At 41.7% G+C, this 15225-nt stretch overlaps 2 protein-coding genes across 2 annotated transcripts in view; one reads left to right on the forward strand and one right to left on the reverse strand.

Annotated features, from left to right (window-relative positions):
- LOC111869791 overlaps window positions 1-9617 on the reverse strand; it is a 44483-nt gene extending 34866 nt beyond the window's left edge. Inside the window, exon 1 of the mRNA XM_023861561.2 lies at window positions 9434-9617. Within this exon, the coding sequence (XP_023717329.1) occupies window positions 9434-9453 (20 nt within the window). The 5' untranslated portion in view covers window positions 9454-9617. The remainder of the gene's footprint in view (window positions 1-9433) is intronic.
- A 2366-nt stretch (window positions 9618-11983) lies between these two features.
- LOC111869805 (histone-lysine N-methyltransferase E(z)) overlaps window positions 11984-15225 on the forward strand; it is a gene marked incomplete in the record, with an annotated part of 38566 nt that continues 35324 nt past the window's right edge. The window contains 3 exon segments of the mRNA XM_033753556.1: window positions 11984-12091; window positions 12435-12546; window positions 12729-12930. Coding sequence (XP_033609447.1) covers window positions 12792-12930 — 139 coding nt within the window.

Here is a 15225-nt window from a genome sequence, read left to right on the forward strand (position 1 = left end):
GCTGCAGCAGTTTAGACATAGGGCGAGTAACCCTAACAATTTTAAATTTTAAATTTTAAATTTGGAAAAAAAAAAATTTAAAGGATTTTAAAATTATAACTAAAGATTTTATAGTGCTAGTACAGGAAAATCAAAATTGACATGTGCAAAATAATCTACATACCAGACAGATATCAACGAGGTAGATGTTGATAATAACGAAGAAAATAACAATGTGTTTTTAAATGTTAAATTTTAGACTGCGTTCAGTGTGGCAGCAACGTAAGAGTATACACGTGATGATGGCCGTTAGAGGCCGAAACATGTAGTGTAGAAGAGAGCAAGATCAAAGACATATAATATAAATTGTTTGCACTTGGGATGGAGTTTGTATAAAGTTTTCCATGTTGGCACAGATAGGATTCTGCAAGGCTTTTCTATTAAAAAAACTTAATCGAGTCGAGTTCTTCCAGAGAATCGCCAGTTGTGCAGCTACTCAAGAACTACCCAGCCTTTTAGGGAACCCAAAGGTTCAGTACCGTTCAGTACTAAGCCATGCGTTCTACTTATGGCTCCGTTCAGCGGCTACTCTTCCTAACCCCCCCCCCTTTTTTTTTTCCTCGGAAGTTCTAGTGTTCTACAAAGTTGTTCCGTTCCATGCCTACCACGTGTTTCCCTTCTCCCCTCCTTCCCTTCATCTGTTTCTAGTTTGTTTGAGTCACGAAGTGGGGAGAGAGGTCCACTCGGTGACCAGAAGTCGGGGAAGGCAGGTAACAAATTCTGTTCGGTCGTGGCCAGTCTAAATTCGGTTTAGAGTGTTTCCCGTTAATGTTTGGGTCGAGTAAACACAGCGACATCGGTCGTACGGAAAAAGTCATACGATTTTTTTGCCGTACGACCTCCTTCTCACACTAGAGCGACCAAATACATTTCTTTGCTCTCCGACTGTCGTACGGTAGATGTCGCATGTCGTCACGTATGAAAGCTTTACTACACTTTATATTCTACTACTTGATGCGAAATGAACCGTACGGACGTCGTACGACCGATGTTGCTGTGTGTGTTCCAGCCCTAATAGCCGAATTGGCATTTTCAGGGAGGAATTATTAATTTTTTTTTTCCTGCATAGCTCCGACCCTGTAAGTGCGTGTGTTCGACTAATATTACGCGACGTGCGAGTAACTGTTTCAACGTCGCAAATATTGAATCAGTATTTTTCTTGTATTATATTGTATTCTATTGTTTGTTTGCTAGAGAGTAGTAGCTAAATTTGGGTTTTCTAGCTCCGACCCCCTAAGTGGGCGTGTTCGACTAATATTACGCGACGTGACTGTTTCAAGGTCGCAATATTGGATCTGTATTTTCTTTTATTATATTGTATTCTATTATTTGTTTCCTAGAGAGGAGTAGTTGCTAAACTGGGGTTTTGGGGGGGGCAATTTTTATATTTTTGCCTGGCATTGTGTGTATCGCTCCGACCCCCTTCCTCCCCCCCAAATGAGTGTGTTCACTAATATTACGCGACGTAACTGTTTCAAAGTCGCAATATTAGATCTGGATTTCCATTGTATTCTATTGTCTGTTTGTCATATTAAACTTTGTTATCTGGAGGTTTTGGGGGCCATTTAAATACTGCTTAGACATCCCGCTCTATCTCAGGAGGTATTATGAACGCAACAGCAAAAACTAGGAGACGGATGCAGCGTCCTCCCCTTTCTATGAAGAAAGGTAAAGAGGGCAAGGACAGCTCAAATGGTAGCAGAGCGTGATTATATATTTTTTTTAATGTTCCTGTGGGTTCTGGTGGAGACTAACCAGGCCTCTTCGTGCGCAGCTAGGTTTTGGAACAGGGTGTAGTTCCCTGTTGCCTTGGTATATACGTGTTTCGTATTTGTTGTTGTGTATAGTAATTGAGTTGTGTGCAATTTACTGGTATTCGAAGTTTTGGAACAGATTGTCCCTAGTTCTGTTTTGCTGTACTGGTACACTACTTGTTGTTGTGTTGTGTTCCATGCCTACGACTACGCCACTTGCCTGGCTTCACGCTATGTCCAAGCAGCAATTGGAGGAGTTGGCCAGTAAATTGGGCCTGAAAACTGATGGAGCGTTGGACGACTTAAGGAAGCGTGTGAAGGAGAATTGGATCGCCATCGAGCCTTTCCTGCCTTCTCCAAGCATGGCAGCTATAGAGTAGTGAGAGTCCCGGGTCAGTGATTAGGACAGGGCTGAGAGTTTCGTGTGGGGGTCTCTGTTTTTGTTAAATTAGCATCCTTTGAGTTCCAAGTCACTCCAACGCTCTGCCAAGCTCGACCTTGAGTGGTCGGTACCTCTTGTCGTTGCGAGGTTTGTATCGCCAGGCCCTTCTGGCCAATCCTGAAACTGGTGTTATTCTAAGAAAGCCTATTTATCTCTATGAAAGCCATATTTTTTGGCTGAGCTATTGTATCCCGACCGATTTAGTCAGTTTGGATTCCTCTGTGTATCCTGGGTAAAAAGTTGTGTTACTTATGTGTGTGTATATATTGTATATATTGGAAATGGGTACGTAAACTGTGTAAATACGAAGGGCGTTCCGTATATAATGCCTATTTTTTGTGTTAAAATGTAACGTCTGAGCTGGATGTTGGTGGTATTGTAGTAAAGGTTGAACCTTCCCGCAAATGTACTGTTAGTTTGGTTCTCGTGTGACAGATAGCGACAGCAGAGCAGTCTACCTAAATGTCGTCTGACATAGAAGTGCGTACGAAACAGAGGTGTGTTATTGAATTTCTCACTGCCGAACAAATTGCACCCATTGACATCCATCGACGCTTGCTAAAGGTGTACGGAGACGATACAGTTGATGTCAGCACAGTGACGCGGGGGGTAGTGCGTTTCAGCAGTGGCAAAAGTGAAGTGCACGACAAGCCACGCCCTGGGTGTCCCTGCTCAGCTGCCACTCCTCACAATGACCAGCGCCTCATCCGTACAGATCGGGAGATAACGACCAAGGAACTGTGTGCACGGCTTAATATCGGCTGTAATGCATTGGAAACGATGTTGGGGAAGCTGGATTATCGCAAAGTTTGTTCCGGGTGAGTCCCTCGGATGCGTACACAGGATCACAAGACGCATCGAATGGAAGTCTGTCAGGACCTGCTGCCCCAGTTTGAGGCTGAAGGTGACAAGTTTCTGGACAGTATCGTCACCGGAGATGAGACGTCGTGTCACCACTACGAGCCAGAATCCAAAAGACAGTCCATTAAGTGGTTACATCCGGATTCCCCAACAAAAAAAAAGGAGTTCAAGACAGAGCCATCGGCAGGGAAAGTGATGTGCACGGTCTTTTGAGATAGGCGGGATGTGATTTTGTTGGATTCTGAACGCTACAAGACGACGCTGACTATGCTGAAAGCCCGCATTTCCCGAATCAGGCCAGAGAAGCAGACAACCTTTCGCTTGCAACACGATAACGCTAGACCCCATACCAGTTTGGCGACCACCGCCCGCATTGCAAAGTTTGGCTGGACTGTCCTACCACATCCACCTTATAGCCCTGATTTAGCACCTTCAGACTTCCATCTCTTTGGGCCTATGAAAGATGGACTATGTGGGCAACACTTTCCAGACAATGATGCTGTCACTGCAGCTGTAAGAAAGTGGCTAGCCTCTGGTGGCGCAGACTTTTGCGGGCGCGGCATACAGGCCCTTGTTCATCGCTTCCAAAAGTGCATAACGAATGGTGATGATTATGTGGAAAAATAACTGTAAGTAGCTGAAATCTTGCTCTATTTAACTGCGTTATTATGCTTTCTGTATCTGTTGTAGTTTTCATTAAAAAAAATAGGAGGCACTATATAAGGAACGCTCCTAGTACCTTTACTATTTTTTTGTGTTATGTTCCAGCTGGAGGTTTATCCCTGTCATCCTTAACCCTTACCCTTTTCTCGGCCGCATCTTCGTGGATGTGCGAAACCACCCCACCCTTAAAGGGCTAATCATCAGCAGCGATCGGCGAACGCCGCCCGGCAGCAATATCTTCACTTCAAGCTTGCCCGCTCCCGGCCAGTGGTCTGGATGGGCCCTATTTCCGACGGTGCTGTGAGTGGTTTACACCAGTTGCTGCGCAGTCCCAGGCTACACCGTGGTGGGGAATGTCACTGCACGGTGGACAGCGAACTATTTCGGCAGCCGTGTGTATCACTTGGGACCGCGATGCGGCGACTGATGTTCTGACAATGTATCCGGTGTGTAATAGTGATGGAGAAAATTCATGAGCTCGGGATTAAGACGCGGACGGTTCGCTATGCCCTAGAACAGAATGTTCTACTGTGAAGGGGGAGATCCTGAGCCATGCGTCATACTTAGGCTCCTTTCAGCGGCTTCTCTTCCTACCCCCCCCCATTCTTTTCTTCGAAAGTTCTAGTGTTCTAGAACTTCTAGAAAGTTGTTCCGTTCCATGCCTACCACGTGATTCCCTCTCCTCTCCCATCCAATTGTTTCTAGTTAATTTGAGTCAGGAAGTGGAGAGAGAGGTCCACTCGGTGACGAGAAGTCGGGGAAGGCAGGTGATAAATCCTGTTCGGTCAAGGTCAGTCTACGTTCGGTTTGGAGTGTTTCCCGTGAATGTTTGGGACGGGTAATAGCCAAATTGGCGTTTTAAGGGTGCAATTATATATATATATATATTTTTTTTTTGCCTGCATAGCTCCGACCCCCTAAGTGTGTATGTTCGACTAATATTACGCGACGTAACTGTTTCAACGTTTCAAATATTGAATCAGTAATTTTCTTGTATTCTATTTGTTTGCTAGAGAGGAGTAGTAGCTAAATTGGGATTTTCACGGGGTAATTATTTTTTTGCCTGGCACTGTGTGTATAGCTCCGACCCCGTAAGTGGGTGTGTTCGACTAATATTAGGCGACGTAACTGTTTCAAGGTCGCAATATTGGATCTGTATTTTCTTTTATTATATTGTATTCTATTATTTGTTTCCTAGAGAGGAGTAGTTGCTAAACTGGGGTTTTGGGGGGGGGCAATTTTTATATTTTTGCCTGGCATTGTGTGTATCGCTCCGACCCCCTTCCTCCCCCCCAAATGAGTGTGTTCACTAATATTACGCGACGTAACTGTTTCAAAGCCGCAATATTAGATCTGGATTTCCATTGTATTCTATTGTCTGTTTGTCATACTAAACCTTTGTTATTTGTAGATTTTGGGGGCCATTGTAAGTACTGCTTAGACATCCCGCTCTATCTCGGGAGGTATTATGAACGCAATAGCAAAAATTTGGAGACGGAAGCGGCGTCCTCCCCTTTCTAGGAAGAAGGGTAAAGAGGGGTGGGGCAGCTCAGTACCATGTTCACAAGAGCCCTCCATTGGTCGCTGACCTGAGCCAGATCAATATAGTCCATACCACCCCATCCTATCTCTCTAGCATCTATGCTACGCAACGGTTCGGTAAACACCGCCTGAAAGCCAGAATAGAAATGAACAGAAGCAGAAGTCCATTTGATAGGCAACAGTTCCCCAAACACACATTCCCGTTAAAAAAAGGGAGAACAACAACAAACTGTTTGAGGTGGTGATCACTGTTCGCTTCTCCAGAAGTTACAAAAGAGAGTTCATTCGTGAATTCAATGACCGATGGATTCATTCGTAAGGGAGTTTAATGTGTGAGCAGTGATTCGTCATTCATCATTCGTCGCAGTAGGAGAGAAGACACTCATAGTCCAAAAAGGAATGGAGTTAGTCGCAGATAGTCCTTGATTGTGAGTTGTCGTAGTAGACTGTAATTGTTATCAACAGTGCCAATAAATCCAATCACCTAATCCAGAACCCATTATCATTAGTCATGCAAACCTTGAATACCTGACCATTGCCCACCCACCTACAACTCTGTCTTCCTAGTCATCTCTTTTCTTCTGACTTCCCCATCAATATCCTATATGCATTCCTCTTCGCCCCAATTCATGCTACATGCACTGAGCCACCTCATCCTCCTTGAGATCAATCTAATTATACTTTGTGAAGTCATGAAGCTCCTCACTATGTAACTTTCTCCAACCTCCCGTCACTTCATCTCTCTTCAGTACCCCATTCTAAACACCCTAAGTCAATGAATATCCCTCCTTTAACACCAGAGACCAAGTTTCACACCTATAGAGAACCAAAGGCAAAATCATAGTTTTGTATATTCACATTTTTAAGTTTTAGATACCTGATGAGAAGATGTAACGTTCTAGACTAAACTGTAGCAAGAATTGCCTGAATTCAATCTCCCTTTAATTTCCTTGTGAATCAAATTCTTAGGTGTTACTGTCAATCCAAAATATTTGAACTGTGCCATATTTTCAAATGATCTATTTATCAGCTGTCTTTACAGTCTGATCTTCTCCTGCATTATGGTAATGAGACAGCAACATATACTTAGTCTTCACTGTACTTCCTTCTAGGCCAACCTCTTTACTAGCATCAATTAAAGTTTCTAGGTTTTTCTTTATGGTATCTATGTTATCACCCAGTAGATTCACATCATCAGCACAGCCAGCAGCTAGTGTGTCCCAGTTCCATTTAATTGCAGTCTCGCATGGTTTTCCTGCACCTTACTAATGACATACTCTAGTTAAAAAAGCCATGATGATAAAGCATGTCAATTTAGGCCATTTTTGATAGGAACATTATCAGGCAAATATTTACGTATATGAAGAAAGCAGTCTTCTGGGATTTGGCACCGTGTTAACACCACATATACACGGTGCCAAATCCCAGAAGACTGCTTTCTTCAGAGTCACTGCCGTGAAAGCCTCAAATCTTACATTTACCTATATGTTTCATTTTAACACATTTTATCAGCCTAACTAGTTTCATGGGTACCCCAAACTCTATCATAATACTGTACAATACTTCTCTCCTAACCGAATCATAGGCTTTACTGAAGTCTAAGAATAACTGATGTGGTGTCTCATTGTACTTCTATTTTTTCTCAAGTATCTCAAGGATGCATAAAAATCTCATCAGGAGTTGATCTGTTACATCGAAAGCCATACTGATAATAACCAATAACTTCAACTGCTTATGAACTTAAACTTAAAAGAATACTGGATAAAATTTTATATGAAGTTGATAGCAGTGATATCCCACGATAACTACTACAGCCAGTTTTCAAAAACGTCTATTTCCTGTCGCTATGTCATGACTTTGCCCCGCATTCTGGTGACAAGACGGCAACATATACTTAGTTTTCTCTGTGTTTACTTCTAGACCTTCCTCCTTTAATCTCTACCTCATTTAATTTCTTGAGATTGAACCTCTCCATATTAACTCTTGTTTGTTTGCTCACTGCCAGTCTTTCCCTAACCCTTGCCACCACCAGGTAGTGGTCAGTATCACAATCTGCTGCCCTGAATAATCAGACATCAAGTATACTTGAATGCTGTCTCCTATCAATCAAAATATGGTCAATTTGACGATGAGTATTTCCATTAGAAGGAGTCCATGCAAATTTATTAATGTTAACAATGTGGGAACATGGCACTTTTGACAGATTTTTGGATGTGGCAAATTTTACTACTCTATCATTACTAACTTCATGCCAACTCTCATTCCCAATTATTGGTTAAAATGTCTTCTCTACCTACTTTGGCACTAAAACCTCCTAACAAAATCTTCATATGGTATTTCAGGAAGTTATCAAATGCATGTTTTAGTTTCTCTTATAAGCTGTCCTTCATATCACCAATTATATCCTGTGTTCAGGCATGAACATTCAGAACAATGATATCGCACCAGCAACCTCTCAGTATTGTGTGTGACATCCTAGCTTTAACAAACCTTACCCTCTTAACTGCTGATATGATTCTCTTATGTAGAAAAAAACCTGTACCTAATTCATGATTCTAATTCCCCTTTCCATACAAAAATGTAAATTCGCCTGCTGGTTCGGTGCCACCTGTCCCATCTGAACTCCTAAACTCCCACTAAATCTTCCCATAGTGGGGGTTGGAGTCAAGTTGGGTCCACTCAGCACGTCTGCCACTGATTGGCCTACTGTACCTGCCCTGGGTGATTATGATGATGGAGAATCTGATGGAATGAAGATTGGCAGGGGAAACTGAAGTACTCGAAGAAAACCTTCCCCAGTGCCACTTTATCCACCACAAATCCCACTTGACCAGACCCGGGCTCGAACCTACTAAATCTTATATTTCAATATTTCTTTTGCAACTGTTATGAGCACACCTGCCTATGAAGACTACATACATCTAAATGTTTATCTATAAAAGAAACAAAATCTCTAAGCAGTGGAATTTCCTACTAATTCCAATCTGCACAAATTGCTGTACAATTGATACTGGGGGCAGAGCATATCAGAAGGCTAACATATTTCCTTAATTAGCTGGTTATTTAAGAATGCTGTCAGTATCAAAGCTACATACCATTCAATGCCAGGATGCCCGATGAAACAGGAAGGATTTGGATGGAACTGGTCATGGCTTAATCAAGGTACCATTTGTTTGGAGGGACTGAGGAAAATCATCAAAAACCTCAGTCAGAATAGCTGTGTCCTGGCTGAGATTCAAATCAAGCACCCCCTGAACACAAGCCTAGAGCTTTACCACTAGACCAACCAGTTCGGTGGTAACATATTTAAGAAATTCTGCAACAGCATCTATTATTGTTATACATTCATATTTAATGAAAACAATACCAGCTTATTAGCCGTTGGAATACTCACATAACTAAAATTTTACTATACCCATGTCTTCTATGTCTTAAACAAAATGAAAATAGCAGCTACTAATATTATACAAAGTCACATATGTGAACTTCGCGCTTCTGTTTCAAGTAGCAGTGAGAGGAAAATTTGCTCATGCGGTAACACCCCTAACGTGCGTAGGGAGGTTCTCGGTTCGAATCTCGACTGGGTCATCAATGTCCTGACTAAGGTATTTTGTGGTTTTCTCCACTTCTAAAATGCTTGCTCTAAACTGCAGTTGTTCAAGTAAAAAAAAAATACTTAAATACTCATGGCCTTCAACCATAACTTTCATTTTCCGACAGCAACTAATTTGGAAAATGAGGTTAGAGGTTATGTAGCACTGATGCCAACAGCAAGAGATCTGTGGTAAAATAACGAAAGTAAAACTCAAGATCATAGAAAACGTTATGTACCGATGTAGCAAGCTTTGGCATTTGAAATCGGATATCTCGAGAAAGAAAACTATACACTATTACCTCTCAAACCTGCTTTACAATGCGAAATCTAGACCGAAGTATAACACTGTAAAACTAGAAAATATGAAATTGTAATAAGTATTCCATTATAACACACTCATTTCCCTATATGTGAAAATATAAAAATTAATGTGTCAATTGCAGTAAGCAACTATTACGGAATTTCTTGTTCTATTTTAATATATTCAATTTCAAATGCCACACAGGCAGAAATAAAAATAATCAAAATAATTAGTACCTCCAACCCTTACAGGTCATGATGGTTCATCCAGTAAGCAAATTAGACACAGGAATAAATCAGCTTACAACTTTCATTTCCAAACACAATACTTTTTACTCCATGCTCAATATATCAGCATTACGAACACAGATCGGGAACAGACCAGAACACACCAAATTAGTATTTCTCTGTTGGCACTGTTTCACAATTTTAAATAAAAATTTCCCGCCAAAACGCAAAAATACCTGCACTGTAAAACTTCAAATCACTAGTAGTTTTAACGCAAAAAAAATCGCATATTAATTTTATCTATCTATGACTCTATAGCCTTTTGTTGGACCTTGGCCTCTCCTTCAGGGTATTGACCTTTACACACTCGGTACGACTCTTTGGACGGGGGATCGGCCCGCTGGAAGACGGCTACTTGCCCACAGGACAGCACAGAATAAACTCACACAGAAATTCATGTCTCAAGTGGGATTCGAACCCACGATCTCAGTGTTTGAGCGGGTGAAGTCATTCATGCCTTAGACCGTGTGACCACTATGATAGGCACTAATTTTATCTATTCGTTTAATTATTCAGTCTCTCCACTATTGTGGGTCGTCTCCATGCAAAGATGTTAATATTTCGTTTATTTATGGTTGTCTATAGAGTCTATAGACACTGTCAGTAGTCCTGAGTATATGACTCCAAATGTTAATGAGATCTTTGCAGAAATAATATACTGTCACGTTTAAGGGTTTTGCGTGACGAGTAAAACCATGTTCCGGATTGGATGATTGGATTTATTGGCACTTCTAATACAACTACAATCAATTATAATCGATGACTAAGAATCGCTCCATTCTTATTGGACTATGAGTGTCTTCTCTTCCGCTGTGGCGAATCACGAACCAAGAATCTTTGAACTCTCTAACGAAAGCCTTAAACGACGACTGTATGACGAATAAATCGTTCAAAGCCAGGATCAGAACTACTTTACGACTGGCGGTTTACCATCAATCAGTTTGTCTTGGCGACAAGTCCTTTGGGACTCACCACCAGTCATTTTATTTTCCAACTGAACATTTGCGGTTATAGCCCTTGTGTACTCGTAACATCGTCTTAGACGAGAGGATGCGTCTGTGGTTCACAATTTCTGCGGGTACTCGCCAGTGCAGTCATTCTCAGGTCCGAGTGCCGATGGATTCATGACCACATTTTACTGTCTCAGTTTCGAAATTCTCTCAGCCTGGAGGCCCAGGTCATCGTATTTATATACCCCCCGAATGGGGTGGCCCGGTTGTAGCCCCAGACAAGTGGGTTCTCTTTTCGCCTCCTCCTAAGACTCGCAGGGCTACGATGGAAGTATTTGACCCCGCCTCCACGCGGGATATGTCGGAGACTTAGGCTTATGCTACAACCGACCGTCAGTCGGCCAGTCTGTTTTGGAATGAAGCACACATCTGGTGCTTACGGCTAGAATTTATCACTGTCAGACAGCTGCGGGTTTGTTGATGTGAGCGCTCACTCTGACGAGAACATGGGTCTGACTTTTACAATTGCTGCTGGCCCTCGCCAGGGCACTCATTTTCGGGTCCGAGTCTCGTGGGACTCGCGACCATATTTTACTCTCTCAGATTCGAGACTTCACTTTTCGTTGCCTCCTACTTGTCGCTGGGCTACGGTCTCTACGGTGGAAGTATTCGACCCAGCCTTTACATGGGGATATTGTTCGTTTTCAAAGTCTGTCTTTTGTCAGAGTCATTGCCTGCAGTAGTAAGTCGTTTGTCATAATGTAAAGGATATCTACAGTTTACATGTTAAACGTGTTAATAAATGTACAATATATAAAATATATACGGAGCCTCTGTCAGTCCAGATTCAGTATAGCAGATTATGCCTTATTTCTAGTAACTTCCTCTGCAACGGCAGTCACTTGAACGGTCGTATGCTTGGCCGCTGCTAAGTTTAAGACTATTATATTTTCTATGTCGTGCTTCGCCTTGTCCAGTATTGCGAACATATTCGTTATCATGATTTTGTACGTCAGAGTCAGAGTTAGAATCAGAGTTAGTTTACGACTGGCGGTTTACCACCAGTCGGTTTGTCTTGGCGTCAGGCCCCTTGAGGCCCACGATCAGAGTTTTTTTTCAACTGAACTATTGCTGTAATAGTCCTTATGTAATATCCTCTATGAATGCTCCCTATATAGTTTAGGGCGCATCAATGGAAATTGTTGGTTGCTTGTCCGTATCCGTGGAAACCTTTGTTGAATCTTCGTTGACACGAAACATGTTTACCGAAGCGTTGCCCAGCAATGGATTATTCCTTGTCTGTTTGTTGCAGCGGGAACGTGTGTTTGGTGAGCCGCTGACTAGCAATGGACTTCAGCTCTGGCTCCACTATTCTGGCTTTCAGGCATCATGTCACAATACATATTGCTTTTTCGTCTGTGCTGATTTATTGCAAATGCTTCGCAAATTTTGGCATTGATTTGGCCAGGTTATAAATGACGTAAATGACTGTTCATAGGAGCCATAGGAGCTGCGTGAACGGTCTTTCGGGATTTCGGGATTTCTCGCTGAGTGTGGGTGTTTTTCGTTCCGTAAGGTTGCCTGCATGAGGTATGTCCGTCCAAGTCCTGCAAGTTGCTTGGTTGATTATGTATAGAAAGTTTGAAGTTTGATGTTGGTGAGTACGTACAAGCTGTTCAGTAATTAAATTTGTTATAGACAGTCTTTATTGTTATCCTGATTGAGGTTGCAATGTATTAAACACTGGATGGAATAAAGTTGAAGTAAAACTAAACATTTCTCCATTACTGCTGTATTGCAAACAGTGTAGTATTTAACATGCCTATCTAGGGCTCAAGAGTTACTGGAATGCGGAGAATAATTTTTGTTGTTAAAATTTGAAAATCTGTTTTTTGCTGATCCACAGTATATAACCGTTCCCAAACGTGCAGCACAAGTGCAGCTAGGAAAGCTAGCAGTACACGTTTATAATAATGGAAACCTTTTGTTTACATTTGCAGATGGTTGTTGGGGAATGATAACCTTTCTTTGCCACCTCACTGCTGTCAGTCTATAGAAGTTATATTTAGTAGAAAAGAAGACTTATGACAACTTAAAGCCTGGGTTATGAAGGTAGCGTGCATCTTATATTGACCAACGATGATCTGCCCTACCTGTTATCGTGGTGTTCATACACACTTAACTTTACCTATGACCTTGTATCTTACTTTATTGGACTGCTGGTTTTAAACGCATTTTGTATCTTTAAAGATGGCGAAGTGGTTTGATATTTAACTTTTTCCTGTGTATTACAGTCTGTGTCTACTGTTCACACATACCACATAAGCTTTGCCCTGACACATTAAATACATTTCATCATGTGTAGTAAAGTAAAAGTCTCAGCAGAATGGAAGAAGCGAGTCAAGTCTGAATACATGCGGTTGCGTCAGGTGAAGCGTTTCAAGCGTGCTGATGAAGTAAAGATTGCTTGGAATTTGAACAGAAAGCAAATGACAGGTGAGTGAAATTCTTTTTCTCCCAATCTTCAAGTCAGTGGATAGTACAAAACAGTGATGAAACAATAATGATGCAGTTCAGTCTTCTTTGGGCAAATCTGTGTTATGCCTATGAAAGAATATTGTACCACATTATCAGTATGCAGAATATTCCCATACTTAACATGTTTTACTTTTTTCCATTCCTGAACAAAAATTTTGTTGAAGAAGTTCATGAAATATTGGGCACCAAAAGTTCTGCACTGTTTCACACAGTTTTGTTCTTCAGCCACTTCAGGGATTTAGGTATGACACACAGACTAAAAGAAATGCTGTACCCATTTTAGATGTCCAATGTTCTGTGTACCATTAGGGTGATAAAAATATGCTTGCCATGGCAGATATTTAGGAGGCATTGTAATTATGATATTTCCTTTGACAATCACTTATCTTCCACCATTTGTTCTGTTTCTAATTGTTTTCATATATTAATATTTTGTATTTATCCCATGGTGAGATACATAGTAGTGGTTATGGAAACCCCATTTCAGATGCTTCTGTTTGGGTCTTATCATTTCTTAGTACCCACATTTCACTTCTATACTCTATGTCTGGTTCTGCTTTTTTATATTACTGTCGCGTGTTACAGTGACTTAAGATGCAGGTTTGAATTGGTGAATTGGTTTATTGGATCTTCACTAGTTGTAACTATAAATAATTGTAACACTTTCAAGATTACTGCCATTATAACACACACGTCAAGTCTTCTATTCACTTCTCTTGTGAAATCCTACCTGGAGAAAAATAGTCTCCAGTATTTTACCTTCTCTCCAAATTCTGAAAAGCCTCTCAAGGCAGTAATCACCAACAGAAGATATTTCCAATGGCCTTGAGGGCTTAGGCTTCACCTTCATCAACGTGAGGCAATTGATGGCCAATCGAAGAGCACCAAATGGACAAACCCATGTGGAAACCCTCCCTCTGTTCCTTGTTACCTTAAGAGATATTCAAGCTGAATATCCTAAACCATATTATCATGAAGGTAGAGTTATATAGAGAAGTCAGACTGGCCTGACATAGTGCTGTAGCTGCCAAAACTTCGGCCGTCTCTGGGCCAACTGCAAGCAACCCCCTCAATGTTTGTGGTGTGGTGGTGGCCACCTGCATAGGGAATTCCCCGAAAAGACGAATACAGACTCTACGTCGAGTTGGCTGCAGTTGCACCCTACTAAAAGGAGAGAAACTTCATCCAGCGTCATACTGAGGATGCAGCCACGTGAAAGCAGAACTGCAAAGGAGAAGAGCACAATGAGCTCCCAAGGGACCCTCTGGAAGAACGTTCTTCTCTAAGTTCACCTTACCGTAGTAGCCCTACGCAGCTGTGATGCGTCAAGAGAAACAACACCAGCAACCAATACCAGCCTGTAAGTCACCAGGCCACACCTGGAATGATACAGACAGCAGTGAGCTCTTAAGCTTTAGATATAAGTCGCTACTGGCAGGGGATCTGGATGCTAAAACATGCAGTTTGGAACAGTATAGTTCCCAGTCTTTCAGGCGTGAACATACTGAATTTACTGCATATAAATGAGTTTGAAATTTCAGCTCCACAATGTCCCACTCATTACTCTCCAATGGGAAATGGTGAGGAGCTCAATATTGTGCGCAAGAATGCCTGGCTGTCAGAAGTCATTTTCTTTGAAATTCTGGACTCAGATCACCTACCAGTCATTTTCAATTTGCTGGATCGTATTAGAAGTAGGAATCTTTCAAACCTGGTAAAAAAATTCACAGATTGGGAGCAGTTCCAATGTTGGGCCTCTGAATTAATTTCACCTAAAATCCAAACTAACTTGGAGGAAGAAGCTGATAAACTGGCCTGCGACTTGGCTGCCTGTATAGCTTTGACTTACAGGCTAGTGACAAGCAAAATTAGGCCCTCAGACATTAATGAGGACATACCTGGTCTGGAGAATTTGCTAAAACATAAGCGAAGGTTAAGGAAACTGTGGCAAATAACCTGGGATCCAGCATGTAAAATGGCACTTAATTGAGTTTCTAAAACCATCACATATATGACCTGTAAAAAGGCACTAGAATGGTAGGAAACAAAATTAGGGAACTGTGAGGTCACACCTCAAGTTCTGTGGCCTGTTGCGAAATCCCTTATGAAAAGGGATGGACCAAAGGCACCAACCGCTTATTCATGGTCCTTTAGGAATAACGTATGAACTGAATGAGAAAGCCAATTTGATTGTGAATTGTTTACAGAACCAGTTTACATCTCATGACCTGTGTGACGAAAACCATAGCAACA

The sequence above is a fragment of the Cryptotermes secundus genome, unplaced genomic scaffold, assembly GCF_002891405.2.
Source record: "Cryptotermes secundus unplaced genomic scaffold, Csec_1.0 scaffold123, whole genome shotgun sequence".
NCBI lineage: Eukaryota > Metazoa > Arthropoda > Insecta > Blattodea > Kalotermitidae > Cryptotermes > Cryptotermes secundus.